Below are 19,457 nucleotides of genomic sequence, written 5' to 3'. Positions count from 1 at the left end.
CCAGAGGAGCGGAGGAGGCGGGTGGGGACGTAGAAGCTGAGGCGTCTGTTGAGGTATTCCGGTCCCTTGTCGTGGAGGGCTTTGTGTGCGTGGGTGAGAAGTCGGAAGGTGATCCTTTTGCTGACTGGGAGCCAATGCAGGTGTCTCAGGTGTGCGGAGATGTGGCTGCTGCGGGGTATGTCGAGGATGAGGCGGGCCGAGGCGTTTTGAATGCGTTGCAGACGATTTTGGAGTTTTGCTGTGGTCCCGGCGTAGAGGGTGTTGCCATAGTCCAGGCGGCTCGTGACGAGGGCGTGGGTCACGGTTTTTCTGGTGTCGGCGGGGATCCAGCGGAAGATCTTGCAGAGCATGCGGAGGGTGAGGAAGCAGGCGGAGGACACGGCGTTGACTTGCTTGGTCATGGTGAGAAGAGGGTCCAAGATGAAGCCGAGGTTGCGGGCGTGGTCTGTGGGGGTCGGTGTGGTGCAGAGGGCCGTGGGCCACCAGGAGTCGTCCCAGGCGGACGGGGTGTTGCCGAGGATGAGGACTTCCGTTTTTTCAGAGTTCAGCTTTAGGCGGCTGAGCCTCATCCAATCTGCGACGTCCTTCATACCCTCTTGTAGGTTGGTCTTGGCGCTGGCGGGGTCCTTGGTGAGGGAGAGTATAAGTTGGGTGACGTCAGCGTAGGAGGTGATGATGATGTCGTGCTTGCGTACGATGTTGGCGAGGGGGCTCATGTAGACCTTGAAGAGTGTCGGGCTGAGTGATGAGCCTTGGGGTACACCGCAGATGATCTCGGTGGGTTCTGAGCGAAACGGAGGGAGGTAAACTCTTTGGGAACGGTTTGAGAGGAAGGAGGCGATCCAGTCCAGGGCATGGCCTTGGATTCCGGTGGAGCGGAGGCGGGTGATTAGGGTGCGGTGACAGACGGTGTCAAAGGCAGCCGAGAGGTCGAGCAGAATGAGGGCGACTGTTTCACCGTTGTCCATCAGGGTTCTGATGTCGTCAGTGACTGAGATGAGGGCGGTTTCAGTGCTGTGGTTGGTTCGGAATCCGGTTTGTGAGGGGTCGAGCAGGTTGTTGTCTTCCAGGAAGGTGGTCAGCTGTTTGTTGACGGTCTTCTCTATTACTTTGGCTGGGAAAGGCAGAAGAGAGATGGGGCGGAAGTTTTTCAGGTCGCTCGGGTCAGCCGTAGGTTTCTTTAGTAGGGCGTTGACTTCGGCGTATTTCCAGCATTCGGGGAAGGTAGCAGAAGAAAAAGAAGAGTTGATGACGGTCTGGAGGTGCGGGGCGATGATGTCGTCGGCTTTGTTAAAGATGAAGTGCAGGCAGGGGTCCGAAGAGGCGCCGGAGTGGATAGAGTTCATGATGGATTTGGTTTCTTCTGTGTTGATGTGGGACCAGTTGTTGAGGGTGATGGCCGTGGATGCCGGTTCAGTGGTGTTTGGTTGGGTCTGGTGTCCGAAGCTGTCGTGGAGGTCGCTAATCTTGCGATGGAAGAAAGAATTGCATAATTGCAGTAGCCCTACATTACATGTCCTCATGCAATCAACAGTTAGCCATTTCACACTTTTTTAAAAATCAAATAGGACATTTTTAGTAAGAATCTCTTTAGATTGTTCTTCTTTACTTGCATTTACACTTTACTAGGGATATAATTGTCTTGTTTCAGCACAGCACATCTAGCTACATTTCCTTTAACATTATTGCATACCTTAAAGTATGTGTTACAAAATACATTTCTTGTCAGTTTTTGCAATCGGCCTTTTCATATACTAACATGTGAGAACTTTTTTCTAGGCTCTTTTGATTCCTGCATTTTTTTTATCACTGTACCAATGTTTACTAGGGACACAACCTGTGAGAGAACAGGGCTGATTGCAGAAGCCCCCTAACTTTTTGCCCCCATTTTCCACTTTTTGCTGTTTTTTTCCTGACTCTGATGGTGCCCTGGGTACTGCCAACCAGTCCCAGGGCCTGTGCTCTGTGTAAACTCAGTATGCAAATTAGGCTAATTATAATTGGCTAAGTCAACCTACCTATAAGTCCCTAGTATATGGTAGGGCATTTAGGTTTAGGGACCCCAGCATAGGTAGTGCACCCATAGGTGCAATGCTGAGGTGCCCAGTGTCATTTTAAAGGCAGGCCTACCTTGCTGGCTGCTTTTAAATTAAAGTTACATGCAAATTTGACTTTGGAATTCAAAGTAGTTCCAAAGTCTTAAACTACCTTATTTTTACATATGTCACCCCTAAGGTGTGCCCTATGTGCCCCTAGGGCTGGGTGCCATGTAACTATAAGCAGGGACCTTTATAAAAATAGTTTTATAAGCCCCGGTGAGGTGAAACAGCCAAATTTGTTTTTCACTCCATTGTAGTGAATGGCCTCCATAGGCTAGAATGGGGAGACTTTATTTTTATTTTAAAAGCCCCCTTAAGTAACAGATACCAGAAGGTTGGTATCAAATTAATTGTTATAATAAATCCCACAACTTCCAGTTGTGGGATTTAATATACCTTTTTCAGGTAAAGAGTTTTAGACTTCTCCTGAAAAGTTGCCAGCTTCAGCCCAGCAGTGTTTTTGCTGCTGTGCTCTGATTGGCCAGGCTGCCTTGATGAGGTGTGAAGTGACCTGGCTCCACATAAATAGATGTGCCTGTGGGAGGAGATCACACCTCAGCAGATGGAGAAGCAGGAAGGGAGGGGGCTGCCAAACTGGTCTTCAAAGGCAGGGAAGGACATTTGGAGCAACCCAGCAACACCCTCGCATCCTGCAAACCCAGACAATTAAGTGCCCCCTTGATTAGATTAGGAGAGGGCAGGAGAGGGGTGTGTTTAGGATTTTTAGCCACACCAGTGGGTGGGCTCAGCCAGATGTAACCTCCAAAAATCACTTTCAGCCATGATGGATTTTTGAGGAAAGTTGCTCCCTGGGATTGATTTTTGCCACACTTCCCAGGAAGTAGTCATCAAAGGGGAAGGACCATGCACCTGATTGGAGAACCAGGACTCCCCTGTTTTTCACTCAGGAGCAGGGATAAAACTGGCAGACCTGCACCCACACCTCATATCCCCATCCGATTCCAACAAGGAAGAACTACAGGAGAAGGACTGCCCTGCTGGACCCCTGACCTGCACCTGGACACTGCATTCTGGAGGACTGCACCAGCTGCACACTTGGGCTTCACCACTAAAAGGACTTTACCTGTCTTCTACTGCTTCAAGAAGGGACTCCCTGTTTGCCACAGGTACAAAGGAGCTGCCGAGTCCCCTGCGTCAAGTCCTGCAAGCAGAGCCCAGCTGACCAGCATCCAGTGGCCATTTGAGGATTCTGACCAGGTGCATTCTGAAAATTGTCGTCCCAACTCCTAAGGAGCAACTCAGCTTCTGGAACCTTGGATCAAGTTGTGGACACAAAAAGGACCTCTGGAAGAAGATCCAGAAGTTTGGAGCAACTCCACAAATTGAAGAAGTACATTGTGGGAGTTGTAGTCCTAGACCCCAAAAGGCATACCAGGGCCTCTGAACCCTTGAATGATGCTGTGGACCACTTTCCTGAACTCTGGACTTTGTTCCTTTCCAGTGCAACCTTTTTTAACCATTTGAGCGCTAGTTGCTTCTATGCGCTAGAAAGCATTAATTCTTTAACAATTCATGTCTCCGGTTCCCCTTATCCGACTTTATTAGTTTTGGTGTCATTTTAAAGATAAAAATATAATCTAATTTTATAAATTGATTTTGGATTTTTTAACTGTTTCCTGTGTTTTATTTAATTACTGTTATGTGATATTTGAATGCTTTACGCTTTGTCTCCTAGGTTAAGCCTTGTCGTTCGTTGCCAAGCTAACAAGGGTTGAGCTAGGTTTAATTTACTGAGACCTAACTGGACCTAAGTGGAGGTTAGTGGCCTATTGCTAAGTGTAGGTACTTACCTGCCCTTACCAATAACCCATTTTCCAACACAACCCTATTACATAAATGCTGTATCCATTTAAGTTTGTTTTCACACAACTCATTGTGGCTTACAATCACCACCTCAATCCAGATAACTCCTTCCAGACAAGCTGTTGCTTCCAGATCTTCATTTTATTTATAGCCAAATTCAGTACCGCTATAAAGAATCACAGAGGTGTATACGTAATTTGTTGGACAATAGCACCTGATGGGTGACGCCTAGAGCGGAAGTGATGGGACCGAATGCTGACACAGGCCTGACAGTGGGCTCCTGAATGCCAGTGTACTATAGAACGTTTCCTTAACCATTCAGTATGTCTGCCTCATCTTTCCACTAGAGATGTTTCACATCAATATAAGTCTTTGCTGCTACCCTTGGTTGACTAGAGATGTGATGTGATGCAATGCTACAGCCTCCTATACTCTCCCTACTGTGTGCATAGTATGAGTGGGTAGGTGCTCCAAAGGTACCATTTGTTCCTGTTGATCCACTGTCTTTTTTTTTTTTGTTGTTTTTTTTTTGTTTAATAATGCTGAACTGAGAAAGCCATGTAATCTTCGAAGCAGGGTATGTTGATTAAAAAGCTGAATATTACTTGGTGAGGTGGGATGGTCATCTGCCTCAAGTTGATTTTGGGAATGTACTTTGCATTTGCAATGACTAGACCTCATTGCCCTCCTAAACGTACATAGACTGAGAGGCAAACAGTTCATGGCTCTATATCAGTGACAGTTTACATCTGCATTTCTGATGGAGCCTTTTGACCCTCTCTTGTTGACTACTTCGAAAGCAGTCATGGGTCTGTAAAATTACGTGAAACTCCTTGGGTGGCTTATGTGTCCGTCTAAAGCCTCTGAGTCATTAAGGAATTTTTATTTTTTTCATTTGCTGACAGGCAAAAACAATCTCTAAAATGAATTTTAAACATTACGCAGACTGTATGTGATCTGAGTTTCATGGCATGTTCTTAATGAGGATGTCCTTCTTCACTAAACTTTAGAAGAGCAACTGTTCTGCTCAGCCTCTTTCGGATGAGAAGGACCACTTTCTTGTTTCAGTTCACCTTAAAACTGATGTGGTCCACACAGCTCTAAAAAGAAGAACCCAGCCCCCTTCTCGAGATAAAGGCTGTATCATTTGCAATGGTTCTTGACGGTGAGCGTGACAGCCCTGAAAGCATTTCCATTGACTTTTACAAATGTTATGTGGAATGTGTCGCTCCCAGACTACTCAGCCAGGTTACAGAAGAACTGTCGAGGTCATCCCCACATCCCTCTTCACACACACTGCCTTGGGTGCAGTTATAACTCTCTTTAATCCCTTTGCTGCCAGGCCTTTTCTCCCTCGGGTGCCAGGCCTTTTGTTTTGGCTATTTTGGGCCAGTTCGCGCTTAGGCCCTCATAACATTTAGTCCACATAAGCAACCCACGCCAAATTTGCGTTCTTTCTTTTTTCCAACATCCTAGGGATTCTAGAGGTACCCAGAGTTTGTGGGCTTCCCTGGAGGTAACCAGGAAATTTGGCAAAATACAGCAAAAATAAAAAATAAAATGTTTTTTTTTTTGGTGGGGTGTTTAAATGGGGGGAAAAAAGGGCTGCAGAAGAAGGCTTGTGGTTTTTCCCCCTAAAAATGGAATCAACAAAGGGGTTACAGTGCTAAAATCACCACCTTTCAGGAACAGGCAGACTTGAATCAGAAAACCACATTCTTCAACACAATTTTTGCACTTTACTGGGACATACCCCATTTTTACTACTTTCTGTTTTTTATGCTTTCAGTCTCCTTCCAGTTAGTGACAGAAATGGGTGTGAAACCAATGCTGGATCCCAGACAGCTAAACATTTATGAAAAGTAGACAAAATTCTGAATTCAGCAAGGGGTCATTTATGTAGATCCTTCAAGATTTTCCTACAGAAAGTAACAGCTAAAATAAAAAAATATTGAAATTGAGGTGAAAAAAACCAGCAACTTTTCTCCACGTTTTACTCTGTAACTTTATCCTGCAATGTCAGATTTTCAAAAGCAATATACTGTTACATCTGCTGGACTCTACTAGTTGCGTGGATATATAGGGCTTGTAGGTTCAAGAACTATAGGTACCCAGACCAATAAAGGAGCTGCACCTTGCAATGGGTTTTCATTCTATACCGGGTATACTGTAATTTATTTGGTGAAATATAAAGAGTGAAAAATAGGTATCAAGAAAACCTTTGTATTTCCTAATTGGGCACAAGATAAGGTGTTGAAGCCGTGGTTATTTGCACATCTCTGAATTCCGGGGTCCCCATACTAGCATGTGACTTACAGGACATTTCTCAAATAGATGTCTTTTTTTATACACTGTCTTACATTTGGAAGTAAAAATGCAGAAAAAGACCAGGGGCAATAACACTTGTTCTGCTATTCTTGTTCCCCAAGTCTCCCGATTTAAAAAAAAAAAAAAAAAAAAAAAAAAAAAAAAAAATATAGTACCTCACTTGTGTTTTTGTTTTTTGGAAAGTGCTTAAGTGTGGATTTTGGCCTCTAGCTCAGCCGGCACCTAGGGAAACCTTCCAAATCTGTGCATGTTTGAAAACTAGACACCTAGTGAAATCCAGGATGGGGTGACTTGTTGGGCTCTCACCAGGTTCTGGTACTTAAAATCCTTAGCAAACCTGACTATTGGGCTCAAAAAAATACTTTCTCCTCACATTTCAGTGCTGCAAAGTTCTGGAATCTGAGGGGAGCCAGAAACTTCTGTCTACCCAGTGTTCCCCCAGTTCTCCTGATACAAATGGTACGTCTCTTGTGTGGGTAGGCCTAGTGCCCACAAAAGGACATGCCCCAAAACAGTATGTGGACACATCAAAATTATCAAATACAAAACAACTGATTTTTGTGGGGGAGCACCTGCGTTTTTGGTCTTGGGCCCTTGCCAAGGGGGTCGCTCCCCTTGTGGGAAATCGTCACAAAACAAATCCCTGTTGTAGAGTGGTTTCAGCCCCCCTTTGGGGAAGATAGGCCTATTTTAATTAGGCTGATCTGCTCCCAAAGGGGGCAGAAATGGCCTAAAATACAGTTGACACCCAGTGGAACAACCCTTTCCTAAGGGATTGCTCCCCTTAAGTGAAACTAACCTAAGAAAAATCCCTGGTTTCTAGTGGTTTCCGCTCCCCTTGAGGACAGATCGGCCTAATTAAAATAGGCACATCTTCCCGCAAGGGGGACAGAAATGGCCTAAAATAAATTTTGCCAACCAGGGGAGTGACCCTTCCCTAAGAGGTTGCTCCCCTTATGTGAAATTTACCTTAAAAAAAAAAAATCCCTGGTGGCTAGTGATTCCTGTCCCAAGTGGGGGCCGATGGGCCTAATAAAAATAGGCCGATCTGCCCCCAAGGGGGGCGGAAATGGCCTAAAGAGAATTTGCCCCCCAGAGGAGCGACCCTTGCGCCTAAGAGGTCGCTCCCCACGTGTAAAACCTGGTGTCTAGTGGGCATTTCTGAATGCTCCGAGACACCAAAGGAAAGGCCTTGCCTTCCCTTTGATGCCTCTCCCGCCCCAGCCCGTCATCGGCTGAAGAGAAATGCTTTTTCATTTCTCTTCTCATCCGAGCTAGAAGCTGAGCTTCCAGCGCAGTGGGGGCAGTCTCTGATGAGATGATGGCACGCTGATGTCATCAAACGTCACTGAGGGGGCGGCAAGGGAAGTGACTCTACTTCCACAATAAAGTGATTGGAAGGCTCGACTAATATGGCTTAATTGGGGTAAATGTTATGATTGCCTGGCTTCTGAATTTTTGTATTCATTTTTAGAGTTGAATCTGCGAATGCTTGCGCATGCGTCTCACATGCGAGACTCTTGTGTACAGTAAAGGGCTTGGATCCCGCCTGTTGCTCACCATTTGTTGGTTTGCGTGGCACTCTTCTTTACAGTCTCGTTATTCATCAATTCAGACTTTGCATAATTTCTGTTCCTCTTTGTGAAGCTCGGAGCAAGCACTGATTGATTCAACATAATTAGTGCTCGTCCGCTGCTCCTGACGTGAATGAGATACTATTTTTTTTCTTTTTAACCACTAATGCTCTGCAAACATAACGCTCGTGATTGGCAAAAGTGTGCTGAACAGGACAAACTAAATTGCACAGTTTTTTATTTTTTTTAAACTATCTTTCTTTTAGTTTGCCAAGTCGTCTTTTATCACTTTCCGTTCATGTTTTCTTTTGTTTTTGCTCCTGGCAGCTCTGGTCAAAAGATGACAATTAACTTGTTCAAAATATTGCAGTGACATATTTTCATAACTGTGCAATTTCTGAAATGATGCATTAACTCAGAAATGTGCAATATACCCCAATCCGCCCCACTCCACTCCACACCATCCACATCGCTCCAGTCTAAGCCACTTGCCCTAATCCAATCTGCCCCAACCCACCCCACCCCAATCTTCCCATCCTAATCTAATATGCCGCAATCTTATCCAAAACAATCTGTCCCACTCCAATTCAAAACGGTCTACCCCTCTACAGTTTGGTCCACTCCAATCCAAAACAATCTGCTTCAGTTAAAACAATCTGCCCCACTTCAATCTGATGCACTCTAATTCCAAAATTTATGCCTCACTCGGATCCACTCTAGTGTAGTCCAAAACGATGTGCCCCCACTCCAGTCCACCTCACTATAATTCAAAACGATGTGCCCCACTCCAGTCCTCCACACTCTCATCTGCCCCACTTCAATCCAAAATCATTTGTCCCACTCGAATCTGCCCAACTCCAGTTCTGCGCCACTCCATTCCAAAACAATCTGCCCTACCCATTCTATTCCAATCTACCTCACCACACTCCATCCCAATTCACCCTACTCCAATCCACGCCACTCCCATCCATTCCTACCCCACACAAATCCAATCCACCTTAGTACAATCTGCCCTATTCCATTCCAAACCAGTCTGCCCCACTCCAGTGAGCCCTGCTCCAATTTGCTCAGTTCCATTCCAAACTGCCCCACTCCTATCCAAAACAAATGCCCCACTCCAGTCTTCCCCACTTCAATCAAAAACAACCTGCTTCACTCCCATCCATTTCAACCTGCTCTACTCCTAAGCAAAACAATCAGCCCCACTCCACTCATCCCAGTTCATCCCACTCCAACCCACCCTTTACAATCCAGGTCACTTCACACTAATCCAATCGACCACTCGCCAATTCAATCCACCTCAGTCGAGCCCAGTCCAATCAACCCCACCCTGATCCAGTCCAGTTCACCCCACTCCACTTGATCCCACCCCACTACAATTCAATCCACCCCACCCAGGTCCATCTCTACGCAATACACCTCACTACAATCAAATCCACCCCATTCTACCCCCAATTCAATCCACTGCACTCTATTCCCATCCACCCCACTACCTCAGTCCAATCCAACCCACCCCATTCCACCCCACAACACTCTGCCGTTGAATTTTACCCCAATCCACGACACACTACTCCCCAACTCCACTTTGACACTCCATGCTGCTAACTTTTAGCCATGCTGAGCAGCAGCCATACTGATTTACAACTTGGCAAAACACATTTCCAAAGCCAGTAGCTCTTGTATAGGCGCAACTGTTTGACTTTGCCAATGCTTGTTGATCTTGGCAGTAGATGAAGGTGTGCTGCTAGGTGAAGTCAGTGTGTGTAGTCCAGAGTGAGAAAGCTAGGACAATCATGGCTTTGATCTTCTGTGGGAAACCTAATTGCAGAAACTCTTATAATGATTCTAGAAAGTCTGGTAGATTGGTTCCCATGTGGGCTAAAAGATAGGTAACTGTCCATGATTGCTCTCAAGTTTCTTATTTCAACTGATCTCATCTGGTGAGCACAAAGTTCCCGGGACCAGGTAGTCGAAGGCTGGAAGGCCAATGGTTTTCTGCAGGTGATGATCTAGCTTTTGGATAAATGGAATTTCAGATGGTTGATCATCATGCCTTTGTCAGTAGGCTTCAGACCGTACTCTAAGCTGGAGATATCTGTTTGTTTGATTTCCAACTTGAGGATAATCTGCTAGTCATTGGAGTAATTGTAGCCGATTAAGTTGGGGTCCTTTTGTAGGAAAGTACCATCTTGCCTGGCATGTTACCCCCATTTTTCACATGTATGTTAGTTTGTTTTTGCCAGACTCGCTGGGATCCTGCTAGCCAGGACCCCAGTGCTCATAGTTTGTGGCCTGAATGTGTGTACCTGTGTAGTGACTAACTCTCACTGAGGCTCTGCTAACCAGAACCTCAGTTATTATGCTCTCTCTGCCTTTAAAATTGTCACTATAGGCTAGTGACCATTTTCACCAATTATAATTGGCACACTGGAACACCCTTATAATTCCCTAGTATATGGTACCTAGGTACCCAGGGTATTGGGGTTCCAGGAGATACTTATGGGCTGCAGCATTTCTTTTTCTACCCATAGGGAGCTCAGGCAATTCTTACACAGGCCTGCCACTGCAGCCTGAGTGAAATAACATCCACGTTATTTCACAGCCATTTTACACTGCACTTAAGTAACTTATAAGTCACCTATATGTCTAACCCTCACTTGGTGAAGGTTAGATGCAAAGTTACTAAGTGTGAGGGCACCCTGGCACTAGCCAAGGTGCCACCACATAGTTCAGGGCGATTTTCCCCAGACTTTGTGAGTACGGGGACACCATTACACACATGCACTACATATAGGTCCATACCTATATGTACCTTCACAATGGTAACTCCGAATATGGCCATGTGACATGTCGAAGATCATGGAATTGTCCCCTCATGCCAAATCTGGTAATATAGGGCCAATCCCATGCATCCCTGGGGCTCCACCATGGACCCCGGGTACTGCAAAGCCAGCTCTCTGGGGTTTTCTCTGCAGCTACCGCTGCTACCAACCCACACACAGGGTTCTGCCCTCCTGGGGTCTGGGCACCCCAGGAGTGGTGCCCAGAGCTCCTTCAGTGTGTCCCAGACCTCTGCCATCTCTAATCCAGAGGCGTGAGGGCACAATGGAGGCCTCTGAGTGACCAGTGCCAGCAGGTGACGTCAGAGACTCATCCTGATAGGTGCTTACCTCTCTAGGTGGCCAAACCTCCTCTGAGGGCTATTTAGGGTCTCTCCTGTGAGCTTTTCCTCAGATGATGACTTGCAAGAATTCACCAGAGTTCCTCTGCATCTCCCTATTCGACTTCTGCCAAGGATCGACCGCTGACTGCTCCCAGGACGCCTGCAAAACTGCAACAAAGTAGCAAGAAGACTACCAGCGACATTGTAGTGCCTAATCCTGCCGGCTTTCTCAACTGTTTCTTGGTGGTGCATGCTCTGGGGGGGGCTGTCTCCCTGCACCCTGCACTGGAAGCCAAGAAGAAATCTCCCGTGGGTCGACGGAATCTTCCCACTGCTCCAGCAGGCACCCAACCTTAACGTCATCGGTACTCTGGGACCCCTCTCACCCTTACTAGCGTGGCCCCTGGAACATAGGTGGTGGACCCAAGTGACCCAGACTGTCCAGTGGTCCAATTGTCCAAATTTGGAGTAGGTAAGTCCTTGCCTCCCCTTTCCAGACAGTAATCCTGTGTACTGCGTAAACTGCAGCTGCTGGGGCTTCTGTGCACTTTTTCAAGGAATCCTTCGTGCACAGCACAGCCCACGACTGGCTTCGTGGGACCCTCTTTTGTAGTGTTGAGACGACCGCCGTGCTCAGTTTTCTTGAACCAGTGTTCAAGTACTTCTGCGGGTGCTGCCTTCTTGTGCGTGGGTTCTCTGTGTTGCTGGGGGGCCCCTCTGTCTCTTTTTCCAAGAGGCGACCTCCTGGCCCTTCCTTGGCCCAGGCAGCACCCTTTTTCTTCAGCCGTGACCTTTGTAGCTAGCAAAGCTTGTTTGCTGTCTTTCTTCAAAGAAACAGCTCTGCATCCTCCAGCACTCTGTGGGACATCTTCTGCACAAAGGAGAAGTTCCTGGCACCTTTCGGTGTTTTAGAATCTTCAGCTTCTTCTGTCTGAAGGCAGCCATTTTGCACCTTCATCTGGGTTTTAGTAGGCTCCTGCCCCCCTGGACACTTTCGTGACTCTTCGACTTGGTCCCCTTCCTTTACAGGTCCTCAGGTCCAGGAATCCGTCTTCAGTGCTTTGCAGTCTGTTGTGGTCTTTGCAGAATCTCCTATCACAAGTTTAGTGTGTTTCTGGGAAAGTAGTATCACTTTACTCCTAATTTTCAGGGTCTTGCGGTGGGGTATCTTGGACACCCTTAGTGTTTTCTTACACTCTCAGCGACCCTCTACACATTACACTAGAGCAGGGGTCCCTAAGTGGTTCGCATTCCACTTTCTTAGTATATGGTTTGTGTTGCCCCTAGGCCTATTGCATCCTATTGTATTCTACAGTGTTTGCACTACTTTTCTATCTGTTACTTACCTGATTTTGGTTTGTGTGTATACTTTGTGTATTTTACTTACCTCCTAAGGGAGTATATCCTCTAAGATATTTTTGGCACATTTTCACTAAAATAAAGTACCTTTATTTTTAGTAGAGCTGAGTATTGTGTTTCTTATGATATAGTGCTATATGATATAAGTGGTATAGTAGGAGCTTTGCATGTCTCCTAGTTCAGCCTAAGCTGCTGTGCTGTAGCTACCTCTATCAGCCTAAGCTGCTAAAACTCTACTAATAAGGGATAACTGGACCTGGCACAAGGTGTAAGTACCATCAGGTACCCACTATAAGCCAGTCCAGTCTCCTAAACCTTCATTCTATACGGTAGCTGGCTGAGGTAGGACCCAAATCAGTGCATCAATCAAGCAGTGCGATTGATGCTTGATGTACTAGAGAGATGAGCAAATACAGTATAGGATGTTTAATACAGTGTCATGATCTTTTACCATCAGTAGTAATGAGTGTTGGCAGACTATGTCAAATGTACCATACAGATCCCGAAACAGTAGGGATACAAATTTGTTAGCTTTAGCCTTCAGGTATACCCAGATAACGATCATGGGGAATTTGTTCCCTCAGTTAGGGTGGAAGCCGTCTCAGTGGTGGGAAGTGACCGGACATAAGTGAAAGGAAGGTTGAGTAAATATTTGTTCCAGTTTGTATGTATTGTTTATAGATGCATATTTTGTAAATCCAAATTAAGATTTTGTGATGATGCAGAGCTTTATTAAAACAAATATTTAAAAATATTACCACATGAATGCAGATTACAAACTTTCTCGGGTTAGTTAATGTGTTAAAGCTTGACAAATGCAACGTTCTTAAAAAAAAAAAAAAAAAAAGCAATTAAGTACTACCGGATGTAAGCACACACATGCCTTTCCATATGTCTCTGAGGTAATTTTTACTGTATACCAACATAAAAATAAAATAATCTAAATACTTATCTGACATTCAAACTCATTACCTGTTGAAAATAGAGGCATGTGAATAGGCTTTTCTCCTTACAGCAGTGCATCTGTGGAAAGCCTGGAAATACTAGTTATATTTTCTGCAAATATAGCCTTGTACTGCCAGATTTGAGGTGACAATTCCTTTAGAAGTAGAATTACTGTAATCGATAAAGTGACTAAATAATTTGCTAAGTACTGAATAATTAAGATCAGTGACTACCGACTAGAACATAAAATGTAGTACAAGGACTTCCATGATGAGTCCTAGATATCCAAAGACATCCCTCCCCCCAACTGCAGTGCTGGTGGCCGCACTTATCTTGAATTTGGAGAGTAGTATTGCGAATTGAGCTTTTTCGCTGATTTGTATTGAAGAGGTCAGTTCACTAGTAGAGTAGCAGAGGAACACCTCTACAAAGATGTAATGGCAAATATCTTAAAAATATGGATCAACTACCATTGATGTCACACACTGTAAGGGATTTCCTGTGTTTTTGATGACTTTGGTTCTGTGGCAGAAGTGTTGAATATGAATTTTGTTACCTTGTGTGTGCTGACCAGGTATAACATGGTTCTTGATTTTTCGGTGCTTACTTCAGAAGGTTAGGAAAGTGATTTAACATACAAATCTGTGCATATCTCTATATTCATTATGGGACCAAAGACTGTATCTTATCTGCGCTGACTTTGTTTCTGCAGCAGTGAGAATTGAGATATTCAGCAATTGGGACTAAGATATTTTTGCTTTTCTTTCAGACACCAGTTACATTTTATATTGTCGCTATCCAGTTTGCAGATGAGGTGATGGAATCAGTAGAAGAGCAGCCATCTACCATAGTCGTGAAGCAAGAACAGGGTGATGAACAATTGATTTCAGAACGTAAGAATTTATGGTTGCTATCATTACATCATTAGAAATGAAATGCTGCCCAATGCCTTCTTTTATCAGTCCAATCTAAATTTAAATCACTGACTTAAACATGGCGTGAAAACGTTCTCCAGACCGACTAGAAATTATGCTGTATGTTGAATTTCATGTCTGTCCCCATTTGTCAAAACGGCTGAATTCTGCACAGTCACTGACATTTTTTCCTAAAACGTTAGTAAAGGTGCATAGTAAAGGTTTAGCTGAGGCGTCTGCCGTTCAAGCTTCTCCTACTCGTCAAACTAGTGCATCACTAACAGCAGCAAGAGGAAGCTACCCAACCCAATTTTTTTTTTAATTTAAAAAGGGAGAAGCTGACATTTTTGGAGGCCATTTCTAAGGAATTGCAAATGTTCTCTGTGAAGTCAGTTGTTACAAGACAACGCATTACATCACATTGTGATTACTGTTACAATGCATGTTTCACTTCTTGTGACCTTTACATGACCGCTTTGGTAGTAAGTGGCATTTCTTACTCCGATAGGTGTGTGTTATGCATGTGCAGATACATATGTATTTGACAGAGTGATGGTAGCCACTCTGTAATTATAGTTAGGATTCCTTAGATTTTTGCTTACTAATGACTGTTCCCCTTTTGACGAGTCTCTAGAGACCTATTGTTTTTTTCTATATTGGCGGACAATACAAGTTTAGCAGTAATTCATCAAGGGAGAGCAACAGAAAAAAGGGGTCCCAAAATGTAATTTTTCCACAGTGCATTTTCAATTGACTTTCATGGAGTTTTTAGACAGACGTAGTGCCAAAATGTCTAAATTTTATTTTCATGAAATTTAGCAGGAATTTAGACTAGGATGTGCCCTTTGGACTTTTTAAGTGACCAAATCTTAGCTGTCTGTTATTATTTAGTTTTCAGTTAGATAGCTGTATCCAAGGTATACCACAGTAGTTTTACAAAATTCTGTGACTAGTGCGGTACATGGTGATGAGAAGGCATGGGGCCTAATTACGAGGCTGCCCGTCTTAGAACCGCCAGCCTCGCGATGGCGGTCGAACTGCAGCAGACAGGGCGGTCCAACCTCCCCATTATGACCGTGGCAGAGCCACCACAGTCAAACCACCGACACCGCCAGGCTGCAGCCTGGCATTTGTAATCCGCCAGCCTTTCCATGGCAGTAGACACTGCCATGGAAAGGCTGGCAGAACGGGGGTGTCGGGGGAGGGGGGGCCTGCACTGCCCATGGACTTGGCAGGGGCCCCATGCACAGCCCCATTGCGAATTTCACGAAATGCGTGATGGGTGCTGTCGCACCCGATACACCACAACATTGCCGCTGGCTCAATTACAAGCCCGCGTCAATGGTATGGTGAGTGTTCCGCTGGGACAGCTGGCGACAAAGCTGTTTTAACCCACTGCCCCAGCGGAACACTCCTAATATGGCAGGCAAAAGACCTCCAGGACTGGCGGTCTTTTGCCTGCAGCAGCTTTGGCGGTCCTGTGAAAGGACCGCCGAAGTTGTAATGAGGCCCATTATGTGATTTGCTAATGACTGACTTTTCAAAAGTTAAAAGCAGCCATGTTGTTTTAATAATTTCGCTGACTTCTGGGTTAGGACTTTATATCTATGTATTGGGCCTTACATTGTTCCCTACCCATTACACAATATTTAAAAAAAAAAAAAAAGGTATATAGAAAAATATAAATAAATTTCCCTACCTATTACCACTTTACCAATGTGGTTATAGGATGGGAACATCAATAAAACCTACTTACCTATATTTAAGTTTCTAACCTAGGACACAGCTAAAGTGAGGTAAAAAGAATATGGCTGCCTTTTAATTTTGTAAAGGTACACCTTAGCCAATCATATACGCCTTTGTAATCTGCATGTTCCGCGGTGTAATGTGAAGTTACCGCAGTATACTGTGACACAATATATTACTAAGAGACAGATTTATCATTGTATTGAGGTATGTCAAGCATGGTGTCACAAGGGCAACGAGAGAGAGAGACTTGCGTTAGTCTGCCCACCATATTCTACATTCCTGCAAAACTTCCCGTTCATCCATTTAGACATTTTCTTTAAAACTGACCCCATGACCCACCACTACACTCAACTGTATGGCACAATATTCTACTATACTATACATGCTCCTGTCTGCCATTTCGGTATAGAGTGATGTGACTGCAACTCGGAAGAAAATGTTTCAGCTGCCAGTACAACACTCAGGTTTTTTTGACAGAGTTCTACAAATTGGGTAAAGGGGCATGATATGGACAACCTGAACCCAAACCACCCACCGCCCCCACCCAGGACGAAATAAAACGTTAAAAAATGTTGGACCCTGGGACTCAGCATGCTTCTTCTCCCCCCCCCCCCCCCCCCCCCCCCCCGCACAGTGGGAGTTTGGGTGCTTGTAGCAAGGTTAGTGTATGGCCTGGCCAGAGGCCAGTTCCTGTGGCCAATTGCTGCTGCACATGGCCATGTGCTGTTGGGTATTACACATGGATTACTCAATCACCAAGGAGTTGGGCACCTTCAGCGTGCAGTAACACATGAGGCACTCACTACAGTATTGTAAATATAAAACAATTAGTATCAAATTCCTGTAAGAACATTACTTCTGATCCTAAAAGGTTACAACAGTATAGCCCAATGTCAAAATTTCCATATAGAGTTCATTCAGAAGAAAGAAGCGTCTTGAACCTTCAGTGTAGTTCACCAAACTTGTGATTTATTCTCATGTTGTTCCAATACATCACTGTTACAGCCAGATGTCGTATTAGTAGTATCCCTCCGATGTAGCCTCACAGCCAACATATGTTTCGTCTTGGGGAACATCCCACCGACTTCATCAGGGCTGATAGGTCAAAGTATTACAAGCGTTACACCACTACTATGCCAGATAAATCAGTCAGCGAAACACTCTGTCTTTTCTATAGTAGCCGATCACCCCGCTAATATTACAGCCAACCAGAGGTCCGATAAACAAACTATAGGTCTGTGTTTCCATGCAGACAATAACTAATGACGAGAGTCAGTATCGTGTATATACCGGTCGCAAGTACGCTATGTTAGCGTTGGTGTTACGTTAATGGGCCTGCTCCGTGCAGGCCCACTAGTAGCATTTGGTTTACAGGCCCTGGGCACCTCTAGTGCACTGTACTAGGGACTTACTAGTAAATCAAATATGCCAATAACGGATGAACCAATTTCATACACATTTTGTAAAGGGGCACTTGCACTTTAGCACTGATTAGCAGTGGTAAAGTGCCCAGAGTAACAAAAACAGCAAAATCAGAGTCCAGCACACATCAACAACCTGGGAAACAGAGGCAAAACGTTAAGGGAGACCACGCCAAGGATGAAAAGTCTAACATCTCTCATATCTCTGACTTGGGCAAGGCATCCATGGTGCTCAGAACTGCTGGAAGTGTCTCTCCATCAACAGACTAAGAGCAGACTGTAAAACTCAGCATCATCTCAATAGTTTGAGATGAGAGATTCATATCTAAAAGAAATGAACCTTGCAATTTGGTGCTTGAGGTTTTTAGAGTTTGGTTACTTGCAACTTCCAGAGTTGTATTCTTATTTTGCATGGGGCTCGCAGACCTATCACTCAAGCGTGTAATGCTGCAAATGTAAAGTATTTGTGCACTACTAAGTAAGCATACACAGCCCTCGATTCAGGAAATAATTTGCTACTAGTTACATTTATAAAAGTCACGCTATAAATGCACATGTATTAGACTTCATATAGGAATAGCTGTTGCTTATATAGCAAAGCAGGCAGCTTGTCTCTTTGTTTAAAGAACCCTTATTCAAAGCATTCATGGAGTCTTTCAAACGGGTTATTTCTCCAAGGACACCACCGGTCCCAACCTGGGACCTTAATGTAGTCCTCACAAAACTTATCGGTACTTTGGTTGAGCCCTTAAATTCTTGTCAAATGCAGTATCTTTGTTGGAATGTTCCATTTCCGGTAGTAGATACTTCATTGCAGGCCTTAATGGTGAAAGAGGCGTTGGTTCAGAGTCATAAGGATGGAATCGTCTTGAGGACAAAACTGCATATTTAATGTGCATGCTCTGCTCACAGTATGCCAGATACACGCCAAACTTAGGGACTATTACAATAAAGAAAACAAAATAACTCTTAAATGTGAAAATGTTCGTCAAATTGGAAACCAATACATTAAATCTGAAATGTATGTGTACTAGCCAAAACAATTCCAGGCTCCATTCCTTTCCAATCGGTCGATTGATTTGCCTATACCTTTCCCCCAAACTCTTGTGGCAGAAAGAACTCTGTACACTGTAGATCTAAAGAACGCTTTTTTGTATTCCTTTGCCCATTTTAAATCCATTGCCAAGACAAAGGTTTGCAAAACCCCACCTCAGAAATCCAGTTTCCAAGTAAGGACTTACTTTACTCCAATATTTTACGGTAAAGCTAAACATACTCTTCTCACAGTACCTAGACAACATTCTACTTGTAAACACAGAGCCACAATGGCATATCTAGAAAACGTAGCACTTGCAGATATCAACAACCCTTCTATCTAATCTACACTGCGCACTTTCATGAAATATTGCTTTGTGGTCATACCTGCCCGACAAGATGTACAGGTCGGACAGCATCATTCCAAACGTCTGCATCATCTTTTCACAAGACATTGCGTTAATTGGAGAACACGGCTTTCCATACTACGCAGAGCATGTAATCTTTAGCTACATATGCTACTAACAGAAAAATAATGACTTGCCCAGTAAGTATCTGTGTGTAGCTTGTGGTACTGTAGTTTCACATGTGCCCTCCCACCTCCATGGACATAGGCAGATGCTACAAATGCTTCGCTTTCACAATGCACCTGCATACATTTATTGTCCAGCTTCACTTCTCTCTACTTACTTTCACTCACCCATTGGGGTTAAGACACAATCTGTAGTGAAGTCTTTGTCCTGGTGCGTTGTAGGTTTTTGGCGGTATCATGAGTTACCTCGAACTGAAGTATATTTTGAAGATAAACAACTTGCATCGTCCACACCCAAAACTAGATGGCAGGAGTATGCAGTACATGATTCAACAGCACAGCAAGCTACAAACAGATAGCTTAAAGGTAACTAACATTGTTCCTTCCACCTGTTTGATTAGTTATGAGAACCTCGATGCTATAAGCTTCCTCTTTGGTTGCTATAATTATGGGACAAGAGATACTCTGGGACAGAAGTCTCTGAATACCAAACCACATATCGAAATTCGGCACC

General features: G+C 44.5%; 1 protein-coding gene across 6 annotated transcripts in view; it reads left to right on the top strand.

Moving 5' to 3' along the window:
- LOC138299640 (zinc finger protein 79-like) overlaps positions 1-19,457 on the top strand; it is a 214,986-nt gene that overhangs the window by 12,731 nt on the left and 182,798 nt on the right. For 5 of the 6 annotated variants that reach the window (XR_011204802.1, XR_011204801.1, XM_069238088.1 and 2 more), the window contains exon 2: positions 14,062-14,185. Coding sequence is in view for 3 of the 6 variants with exons in the window: in XM_069238088.1 (XP_069094189.1) it covers positions 14,062-14,185 (124 nt within the window). In the remaining 3 variants the exon portion in view is untranslated. Of the gene's footprint in view, positions 1-14,061; positions 14,186-19,165; positions 19,310-19,457 lie in introns of those variants that run through there. The other variant, XM_069238091.1, reaches the window with a different exon arrangement.

This window comes from Pleurodeles waltl, chromosome 6 (assembly GCF_031143425.1).
Source record: "Pleurodeles waltl isolate 20211129_DDA chromosome 6, aPleWal1.hap1.20221129, whole genome shotgun sequence".
Classification (NCBI taxonomy): domain Eukaryota; kingdom Metazoa; phylum Chordata; class Amphibia; order Caudata; family Salamandridae; genus Pleurodeles; species Pleurodeles waltl.
This window is presented reverse-complemented; position numbering and strand designations above follow the sequence as displayed.